Source organism: Trematomus bernacchii, unplaced genomic scaffold (assembly GCF_902827165.1).
Source record: "Trematomus bernacchii unplaced genomic scaffold, fTreBer1.1, whole genome shotgun sequence".
Lineage (NCBI taxonomy): Eukaryota > Metazoa > Chordata > Actinopteri > Perciformes > Nototheniidae > Trematomus > Trematomus bernacchii.
Genome location: NW_022987688.1, coordinates 1 through 11,581, shown reverse-complemented (window position 1 = coordinate 11,581; position 11,581 = coordinate 1). Strand labels below are relative to the sequence as shown.

The 11,581-nt window shown below is 43.9% G+C and overlaps 1 protein-coding gene across 1 annotated transcript; it reads right to left on the bottom strand.

Moving 5' to 3' along the window:
- Positions 1–261: 261 nt before the first annotated feature.
- On the bottom strand, positions 262–9,905 carry LOC117488228 (bile salt-activated lipase-like; the record flags this gene model as incomplete). Its single annotated transcript, XM_034137025.1, is given in 9 exon segments — positions 262–421; positions 1,120–1,227; positions 1,936–2,133; positions 3,097–3,300; positions 4,128–4,314; positions 5,713–5,836; positions 7,351–7,458; positions 8,273–8,403; positions 9,708–9,905. Coding segments are annotated over 9 exon segments (1,334 nt in total), but the record flags the coding sequence as incomplete, so codon positions are not given.
- Positions 9,906–11,581: the final 1,676 nt, after the last annotated feature.

Genomic DNA, 11,581 nt, shown 5'->3' with positions numbered 1-11,581 from the left:
ATCAAACATCAGACCCAGAGCTCAGAGTTACGTGTCATCAATCAAACATCAGACCCAGAGCTCAGAGTTACGTGTCATCAATCAAACATCAGACCCAGAGCTCAGAGTTACGTGTCATCAATCAAACATCAGACCCAGAGCTCAGAGTTACGTGTCATCAATCAAACATCAGACCCAGAGCTCAGAGTTACGTGTCATCAATCAAACATCAGACCCAGAGCTCAGAGTTACGTGTCATCAATCAAACATCAGACCCAGAGCTCAGAGTTACGTGTCATCATCACACAGAGACTTTATTCAGTGAGTTACTATTGAAGATGACCACAGAGGAAGAGCTGGTAACTCTCAGATCTCCCGCACTGAGGGCAGGAGGCTGTAGGTCTGAGTCCAGTAGGACACGTAGTAGGATCTCAGGTCGGAGCTGGAGAGAGAGAGGGGGTCGTAAACAACAACAACAACAGATAAACAACAACATATAAACACAAACAGATAAACAACAACAGACAAGGCCCTTTTTGTTTTGTTTTATGTATACATGTCACACTGTGGGACTGCGGGAAACGATATTTCGATATTTCTGGATGTATAACACATGTAGAATTTTTGACAATAAAGCTGACTTTGACTTTGATAAACACAAACAGACACAGAACCTAACATCCTCCAACAGTAAACCCTAATCTGTGTCAAAGCTCTGTCTGGTGTCAGAGACTACCTGACGGAGGACAAGAGACTACCTGACGGAGGACAAGAGACTACCTGACGGAGGACAAGAGACTACCTGATGGAGGACAAGAGACTACCTGACTGAGGACTCAGCAGAGACTACCTGACGGAGGACGGCAGACTACCTCACGGAGGACTTAGCGACAGAGACTACCTGACGGAGGCCTTAGCGGCAGACTACCTGACAGAGGACTTAGTAGAGACTACCTGACGGAGGACTTAGTAGAGACTACCTGACGGAGGACTTAGTAGAGACTACCTGACGGAGGACTTAGCGGCAGACTACCTGACGGAGGACTTAGCGGAGTGACTACCTGACGGAGGACTTAGTAGAGACTACCTGACGGAGGACTTAGTAGAGACTACCTGACGGAGGACTTAGCGGCAGACTACCTGACGGAGAACTTGTTGATCCTGTGGTTGATGTCCAGGTAGACTTGGTGGTTCTTGGTGAAGGCGGGCCAGACAGTCGGGACTCTGCTCTCCCCTGTGCTGGGATCCCTGAGGAGAGACAGCACCTTATTACAAACACTTCCATATCTCTTTCAGATCTTCTTAATATATTCCAAGTCCTTTAAAACCCTTACTCACTGACCGTAAGGGCTTCACGGAGTACACAACGTTTGGGGGCCATGCACACCCATTGACCCCCAACCTTAGGAGATATAAGTCCATGTCCACTTTACATACATGACATTGTGCAGTTATGTATTTAAAGTGGACGCACACTTCAAATACATTTCTGCAGTGTCTTGTGTATTTGAAATGTACAGGACTGTCTCTCGACAATGCATTGACACAGGGAGCTTGGACTGTGCTATAGGCTACCAAATGATTGATTGGTGTGAAAATGGAGACAATTTGACAATGTCAAGAATGTAGAAGTGTACGGGCTCCAAACTTGGTACACGGACACATGGGGCCCTTTGGATCACACCCACACAGTTTGGGGGCCATGCACACTCGTTGACCCCATTAACACACTTGAGAGATATAAGAGTTCCTGCAGTTATGTATTTCGCGTGTACTGTACACTTCAAATACTTTACTGCACAACCTCGGGTATGCAAAGTGGACAGAAGCCTTTTTGAGTCTCTGAGACCAAGTTCCCGTACATCAAAAAATGAACTTTACATATTTGAAATTAAAGTATTGATGGTGACTACACCGAACCAGTTAGTGTGTTTGCATTGCATGCTGGGAGATTACCCGGTCCTGGCAAAGTTGGTCCAGTAGGCGATCATGTACTTGGACAGGTCGCGGTGCCGGGGGAAGTAGATCAGCGGCATGGAGAAGGGTTTCCCGAACAGGTACTGCAGATCCTCGGCGTGCTCCGCCTGCACCCAGCTGGGGAACCCCGGGATGCGAGTCTTCATGGAGAACAGGTAGGAGAAGGTCCGGGCGCCACTGAGGGACCAAACACAGCAAGGATCACACTCTGGTCCTCTTTAAAGGTCCCCTAATTAACTTTACGTTTGTTCTAGTTGTACTGAGGGTTAGGGTTTTATTTATGTTTTTTAGATATAGATGAGAGTACTTTCCCTCTACATCATGGCCCCGCCCCTTTTTTGGGTGAAAACACTCGCTGTCATTTGATTGGCGGTAAATACAGATATGGAGGTTTTCATCACATCCAAAAATGTATAATACTGTGCATTTTTTATCATTGCTCACATTATTGATATTGAAAGGATTATTGTTATTATTCTTGTTTTTATTTTTCCTCTTTGAATGCAAATTTGACCCCCTCAACATATATGAAAACTCACCAAATTTTGCACGCGAGTCAGGACTGGTGAAAATTGCGATGTGTAATTGGTTCCGGAACTTTGCCTCAAAAATTGCTTAACACATCACTCGCCATGAAACACGATAACGCTGTAACTCCTATGAAAATTGTCAAAAAGTGCTCAAACAAGTGCACTTAACTTTCTCATGCTCCGAACGGCTAAAGAATTCACAGGTTTGGTAACGATGCAGCCCTCAATACATCTAAGCGTATTATGGGGTGTCATCAAATGCCATTGTGTTACTGCTGTAACTCCTATAGACATTGTCCGATCGGCCTGAAACTTCCCACGTTTGCTAACGGCCGAGTCCGGAAAACATCTGCGTGACGTCGACGTGCGGACAATAGCGAACCTGCACGGAGCACCAAATACCCGCTCATCGCTGCTTGCAGCTTTAATTAAAATGTGTGACCATGGAGACTCATCAGTTCAGACACAGTATAAATACTCCTAATTCTAAACCTTGATGTACTCCACAAGCAGAGAAGGCTCATTTGTGGACCATGTACAAAGACTCTGAGTTTTACAACAGATCGTCTGCATACTCTCCATAAGTCACCATCACTGTAACCAATCTGACCTGGCGTTGTTGGCGTGGAGCTGGAGGGCGGTCTGAGTGGGAACCAGGAACAGGAAGTCTGTCTCGATGTCGGCGACAGTCTTCTTAACCACCGCCGGGTCCGGATGGGACCCCCAGTTAGACGAGTAAACGCTGAAGGCCGAGTCCACGGCAGCGCCCCCCTTCTCTTTAGTGAGACCAGCCAGAAGACCCCGCACACTCTTACTGGGGACAAACAGGACCACAACAAATTCAGATTTAATCTCCAAATATCATAACTTCATTTCTTGACAGATCAAGGTTTTGTATCTTGCTGACTTCGTTTCTTATGATGAATAAAACAGAAGATGCATTTAGCTTTTGTCACCAAAGTTTTGAGATATGAGTTGTGCATAAATCAAGTGGACAGAAAAAACAACTTCGGAGAGGAAGGAAAACAGAAGTATATTAGAGCGAATGTATTTAGTATAAGAGCAGCACATTGTGTTAGTAGACTCCCATTGTTTTCTAGTGTGTGTCTCTCGTTGGGGTAATTGAAGCCAGAGTTACGTTATTTTTAAGAAAGGTATCTGTGTCAGTGACCCTTGTCTTTTTAAATATAGGGTTAATTGTCCAAAAGTTTCTCTTATTCCTCTTTTGAACCTACAGTGAAACTCAGTCTCAGCTTTTTGTATTTAATTGGACGAACATTTGGTCTCCCTCACTCCGCCACGCTGGCGCTGATTAAAGGGGGGATCAACATAAGATCAACATCTATAGAGCTGAGTGTCATCTGCATAGTGATGACACTTTAATATGCTGTTTTTGTGGAACAATACTCATATGCAGAAACATTTACAGAATAAAAAGCAGTGGGCCCAGGACGGAGCCTTGTGGGACCCCAAATGAGAAAAATAAAGTTTTCTACATTTTCTGCATGTTTACAGTTGCTATTTCTGATAACAGTTTCAGAAACTTTATTTGTGTTCCTTTAGTCTGGGGTCTGGTCCTGATTGGTCAATAATAAATGTCCCTAAATCAGGTGTGCAGTGCTGTGACGTTTGAGAACTCACACAGTGGTGTTGGCAGTTTTCTTGTTGATGGAAGGAACGTCGACCCCAGCAAACATGTGTCCGTCCATGCTGTTGACCCCGGCCAGGAAGTCGAATTTAGCGGCGTTATGAAACAGTTTACTGGGCTCATCTGGGATAAAGTCCCCGTCGATCACCGGAGAGAACTCAATGAGATCCATAACCGTACCTTCAGAAGGAGAGAGGCTTCACCGTCAGGGTTCACACACTTCAGAAGTTCAAAGAGGCTCACACATAGTTCCTTATGTAACAAGTGTAAATATGCAGTAGTGTTTGGGAGGCGTGTGGTGCAGTGGATAAAGCCTTGCTATGGGATCAGATGGTCACAGGTTCAAACCCCACTGCAGTCAGCATGTCGGTGTGTCCCTGAGACACTTCACCCCAAAGTGCTCCTGTGTGGATTGCCCACAGTATTGAGTATGTAAGTCGCTTTGGATAAAAGCGTCTAACAAGTGACATGTAATGTAATGTTTAGTGTTACAGAGACTCATATTTCTTTGTAATTTATTTTATTATAATCACAGAAATGCTGTGTTCTGTATCTACCAAAAGTGAATACCTGACATGTTAGGCCTCAAATCAGTCGGCGGAGCCTCTGACATCCACTCCCTCCTTTACATTGTGTCCCTCATGTTCTCCTCGTCCCTTTTCGTTAACGTGTTTCACGGGAGAAGTAACGGCACTGTTTTCAGACATTTCTGCATTAAGCTATGAACATGTGTGTATGTTGAATTATTTCGTTCTAATTGAATCTGTGCAGGAGTCGAAGTGTGAGGGCGTACAATATAGTAACGGCTGATTTGTTGTTCATCTGTTGTTCATCGGATCCAACGGTATCCAACGGTATGCTGACTCGGGTCTGATCCTTCCACAACACAACGCAGACACTTACACTTGGTGCCTCAGAAATCTCTGTTCAACTTTAAATCTTTCTTGAGACTTTCTTTAAATAATGTCAAGGGATAAGAAGTTATAGGAACACATCAAAATAAAGAGCGGCCACTAAAAAGCCGTGTCATGCAGTGTCTTTAGCTCTTCATTCACATCACATTTTATCGTGGTAACACATGATTTATAATATTGTTTTTTATCACACAGCACCCACATGTTCTACTGTACGGTATATATTTTAGGTTGACCTTATTTTATCTTAAATATCTTCCTTATTCCTCCAACTTACATGTAATGGATATTCCACTAATTAACATATTTGTTCAAGTATTTTGTACGTTGCATGATTGTAGCTATTGAGCATAGGACAATAATGGCATCATTAAAAGGGGTTCATGCTAAAGGTTTACGGAGACTGTGACTCTTTTCAAACACATTGGTGTTAACATTTCTTGTATTTTTTCAGGTACCTTTTTTAAATGTAATATTAGCCTAAAGACACATTGAAGTTTGACGAATAAACAACAAGAAATGTTCACCTTATCGCCTTCAAATATGTTGCATCATTAATATTATGTCCTAATGACGGACAGGTCAATGCTGGTGTTGGTCTATGTGGATATGCAGTCTGTGGTTAATACTGATGTTTCTTTCTGTCTCTTAAAGCTGCTCTGACCTTTTCCCAGAATCAGAAACACGTCGATTTTCCCCGCCATGGTGAGTTTGACAGGGTCGCTCTTCTTCAGACATTCGATCATCACGTCTACATCCATCTTCCAGCAGCCCACCTTACGAGCAATCTGAGGAAGAGCATATTCAGACAGACAAATATTCAGCTGATGCGCAATATTAAGATGTACAGAACATTTTTGAGCTTTTGAGGAAAAGTCAGAATGTGGAGAAAAAAAGTCAGATTTTCTGCAGAACATTAATATGTGTGAGGGCACATCCCTGTTTTTCAGGTCTCAGGCTCGAAAATGACATTCCCAGAACAAATGACCATATCTTCCCTTCTAAAAGGATTAAATTAATAATCTTTTTTCTCAAAGTAATGATAAACCTGTGAGTTGGATGTAGAAAAGTCAGAATCAATATAGATGTTTTTTATTTTAAAGAAAATTCAGATTTTACATAGTAAAAAACTGTAAATTATAGTGTCCGTCCAAAAATTATTTTTTACTTATAGTGAAAACCACCCTTGAATGATGGGTTAGTAGACTAAAAGCTTTAGGAATCCAAAGTACAACATATAATAAGTACCCTGTATCAAGATTGATGCAAAACAAGTGACATTTGACCTTTTTAGAGAGGTTTAGCCAAAGAAACTCCACCTCTGAGGTGATTTGGGTGGAAATGGGCGTTTTTGCCGTTTCTCTGGAACCCATTGGTCGATTTTGGTGATTGACATCTCTTTTTAACCGTTAGAGCCAATAGAATCGAAGGGGAATTTTCACATACACACCAACGTTACCATTGTGAAGTGGGGGCTACGCGCATGCAGTTTGCCTGAAGCGAAACCTGTCTCACGCTCTGAAATCTGAAAACTTAAAAGTAGGTTTATTGCTGATGGATTATCAGAAATCATTTCAAAGTGACACAGACACATTGGATTAACCTATAGATTAACCTTCAGCAGCGTTTTCATCGTTTTAATGCCATTGAAGACAACTTTTGATCAAACAACAACAAAGGTAAGACATATTGCCGTGGTTGCTACCTAATGCCACGTGTTGCTGTTTTTGTTTATAAAGTTGCGAGTTCTTATCATGGAGTGATACCTATCGATTCTGTGTCTTCTCACGATGCTATTTGATATGGTGGATGTGCAGTTACGATAAGTAATAAGGGTGTTATACCGTGTTTTCTGTGCAACCGGCGTTAGAATGTTTTCGCTCGTGGCTAATTCCGAGGCTCAGCGTTAGCTTTGTGGGTTTTTTTGCAAAGAAATAAAATAATGATCAGTTAGCTGAGTTTCTTCCCGTTATATGGATATAAAACATTCATAGTTTATTAAATATTAAGAAGCCCTCAGACGCTGTTTCCTGCTGGTACCTGTGCATGTGGATAGTATGTAATTTGTAATCCCTGTAATGCTACTGTATGATGTCCTTTTGTTGTTCTGTTTATGTTTTTAATGTTTCATGTGGAACCTACTTGAGCAGGTCTCCCTTGAAAAAGAGGTCAATGATCTCAATGGGATACAACTTGAATAAATAAAGGTTTGAAATGAGATGATGCGTTTTTCCGCCCGGGGGCGGGTCAATGGGGTTCAACAGGTTAATAAGGTCTGCAGGACAGTAATGTGTGTGAGGACCTTCTTGGTGAGAGCCATGGGGTTCTTCTGCAGAGCCCAGGGGCTGAGGGCCACGCCACCCTGAGAGATGGCCCTGCGGAACAACCCTTTACTGTGAGGGGACAGCATCTGAGGGACAGAGAGAAGAACAACCCTTTACTGTGGGGGGACAGCATCTGAGGGACAGAGAGAAGAACAACCCTTTACTGTGGGGGGACAGCATCTGAGGGACAGAGAGGGGGGACAGCATCTGAGGGACAGAGAGGGGGGACAGCATCTGAGGGACAGAGAGAAGAACAACCCTTTACTGTGGGGGGACAGCATCTGAGGGACAGAGAGAAGAACAACCCTTTAATGTGAGGGGACAGCATCTGAGGGACAGAGAGGGGGGACAGCATCTGAGGGACAGAGAGAAGAACAACCCTTTACTGTGGGGGGACAGCATCTGAGGGACAGAGAGGGGGGACAGCATCTGAGGGACAGAGAGAAGAACAACCCTTTACTGTGAGGGGACAGCATCTGAGGGACAGAGAGAAGAACAACCCTTTACTGTGGGGGGACAGTATCTGAGGGACAGAGAGGGGGGACAGCATCTGAGGGACAGAGAGAAGAACAACCCTTTACTGTGGGGGGACAGCATCTGAGGGACAGAGAGAAGAACAACCCTTTACTGTGGGGGGACAGCATCTGAGGGACAGAGAGGGGGCACAGCATCTGAGGGACAGAGAGGGGGCACAGCATCTGAAGGACAGAGAGAGGAGGAGTTTCTCTCTCTCTAAAAGCATGACTTACAGAAAGAGATGTTACCAACAAAAGAAAAAGGGTTATTTGCACCACAGTAGATCATACCATGCACTGTCATGTATTGTTTGTATATTTTCTGAGGATTATTCTGATATTTTTTACATCTTTCACATTATTTAGAAGCATGTTAACCTCTGACCTGGAAGCTGACGCTGGCGGCTCCGGCTGACTGTCCGAACAGGGTGATGTTGTCGGGGTTTCCTCCGAACGCTGCGATGTTCCTGCTGACCCAGGAGATGGCAGCGTGCTGATCCCACAGAGCGTAGTTTCCTGAGAGGGAAGTGAAACTAAAACGTTAAAAGCTAAGCTAAAGGAGGCTAATGTTGGGCTATAAAGGAACTACAGCACGGTCACATGACTTCACGTCACCACCGCTAAGCTAAAGGAGGCTAATGTTGGGCTACAAAGGAACTACAGCACGGTCACATGACTTCACGTCACCACCGCTAAGCTAAAGGTGGCTAATGTTGGGCTATAAAGGAACTACAGCACGGTCACATGACTTCACGTCACCACCGCTAAGCTAAAGGAGGCTAATGTTGGGCTACAAAGGAACTACAGCACGGTCACATGACTTCACGTCACCACCGCTAAGCTAAAGGAGGCTAATGTTGGGCTACAAAGGAACTACAGCACGGTCACATGACTTCACGTCACCACCGCTAAGCTAAAGGTGGCTAATGTTGGGCTATAAAGGAACTACAGCACAGTCACATGACTTCACGTCACCACCGCTAAGCTAAAGGTGGCTAATGTTGGGCTATAAAGGAACTACAGCACGGTCACATGACTTCACGTCACCACCGCTAAGCTAAAGGTGGCTACTGTTGGGCTATAAAGGAACTACAGCACGGTCACATGACTTCACGTCACCACCGCTAAGCTAAAGGAGGCTAATGTTGGGCTACAAAGGAACTACAGCACGGTCACATGACTTCACGTCACCACCGCTAAGCTAAAGGTGGCTAATGTTGGGCTATAAAGGAACTACAGCACAGTCACATGACTTCACGTCACCACCGCTAAGCTAAAGGTGGCTACTGTTGGGCTATAAAGGAACTACAGCACGGTCACATGACTTCACGTCACCACCGCTAAGCTAAAGGCGGCTAATGTTGGGCTATAAAGGAACTACAGCACGGTCACATGACTTCACGTCACCACCGCTAAGCTAAAGGAGGCTAATGTTGGGCTATAAAGGAACTACAGCACGGTCACATGACTTCACGTCACCACCGCTAAGCTAAAGGAGGCTAGACTGTTAGCAACCCCTGTTTTTAAATCCACCAGTGGGGTACTTACTGAAGTATTTTATGTCGTAGAACAAAACGTTAAAATCTCTTCAGCTTGTGTTAACCACAGACCTGATTTCAGGATAACAACAAAAAACACATTCAGAGAACCATTGACCTCCAGACCAGGGGACAGGAAGTGATGCTGAGTCATGACAGAGTTTGAAGACTCATTCCTGGACCTCTCTATATTAGGTACAAGTCAGTGTTCTGTTGTTCTGACCATTCACAATCCTGGTCCTGTTGAAATGATGGACAGAGTTTAAAGATATGTTCCCAGACCTGGCAGCCGGGCGTCTCCGGAGCTGAGGAACCCGAGCGGTCCGACCCTGTAATTCACCGTCACCACAATGACGTCTCCGCGGTCGGCCATCTCCTTCCCGTCGTACAGCGACTCCCCGAGGAACGAAACATCGTTGGACGCCCCCAACAGGAAGGCCCCCCCGAACAGGTACACCATCACAGGGAGGTTCTTCGACACTGATTCAAGATTCAAGGGTTTTATTGTCATTCGTACAGAGCTACATGGAGTTATGGCAAAGAAAATCTGAGGTCAAAGACTCCTCCAACAGAGCAACACAATAACACAGATAGAATAGATCAAATAGTGCAAGGAGAGTCTTCTATATACAAGTAATTTAGTGGGAATGCTGATACAGCATTCCCACTATATGTTATGCTACGGACAAAAAGTTTATTATTATTATTCCGCCGACTTATTTTGGCCCTCTTCTCCTCCCACATTCAACATCGCAGAAACTCCGTTCAAACATCAAAACGTTCAGCTCGGTCGGGAAATCGCAGGCTATTACTTTTATCATTCATAACTTTCATAATTCCAGAGATACATCCCATAATTCATCACATTTTTAACATTGAAGTCAATGGAGAAATTCTTCAGACTTCAACAAATCTTCATGCGACTTCAACTGCTAACTGTTCATTCATACTTTCACTCAGAAACCTCATTCCAACTTTAAAATGTTACACATCTTTCTGACATTATTCGTGTAATACAACTTTTAAATCTGATTCTTACTTTTAGAGATATTAAACATTGTTCAGACCTTGGTAAAGAGGTTTTCTTCAGATTTTAACATTAACTAGAGTGCATGATGTCACAGCTAGAGGGTAGGAAATCTTGAAATTTGCCTTCATATTTTTTTTTTAAACTGCCATAATTCCCAAACCATACATTCCTGAGACATAATTTGTCATGACAAACGTAGGAAAACATCTCGTAGCTTGAAAAATGACAAATAATTAAGCAAAAAATAATTAAACAAAATGCCTCTTGAGGGCATGAAGTGACAAAAACGTTCAACATGTCTCCATTAAAACCCATTGTAATTTCAGGCTGATATTTCCTCACAGCAGCAGCCGCACACCTTTAGTTAAACTGCCAAAAAGGCCACATTATTTACCCGAAAGTACACAAAAATTACACTTCAGATACTCAACTTCCTTGACATGCTTCACGTTTTGAAATTTCACAGATATCTGTTATCGTTCTTCCACAAAACGTTCACATGTAAGAGGTTTATCTCTCATTCAGAACAATTAAACCTTTGATCTCTGCATAGCTCGTTAGCTCTACTATAAACACCTGTGTAATGGAACACGATGATGTCATCACTCCAACTGACAGCAGTCAGTTCTAACTGTTCATTTCATACTCACACACACACTGGCCGTTTCTCAATCGCGAGGATGCTGGCTTGGTAGCACAGCCAAGCCGAGCATCTTGCTTCAGAAGCAAGACAAGAATACTTCCTGGCATTCGGAAAACAAAGAGTGTAACAGGCGAGCAAGTGTGCAGGTGTGCGTCATATGAGAGGCCCCGCCTTACATCTTCCGCCACAGATTTGGGGAAATTGGTCCATGCGCAAAGCATTGTGGGGATTTTAAGGACGCAAATTCTACCCATGTGCAGCCTCGAAATTCCACACGCGTAGTGTGGGGTGTCATCAAATGCCGTTGCCATGGCGACAGACCACTCGCCATGAAACACGATGTCGCTGTAAGTCCAATGGACACGGTCCAATCGTCCCCCAATCTTCACTTGTATATCACCGGTCCATGCCTCAACAGCTCTACGCCAAATCTGAAATCTCACCATATGCCGTTTCCATGGAAACGCATCCCTCGCCGTAAAA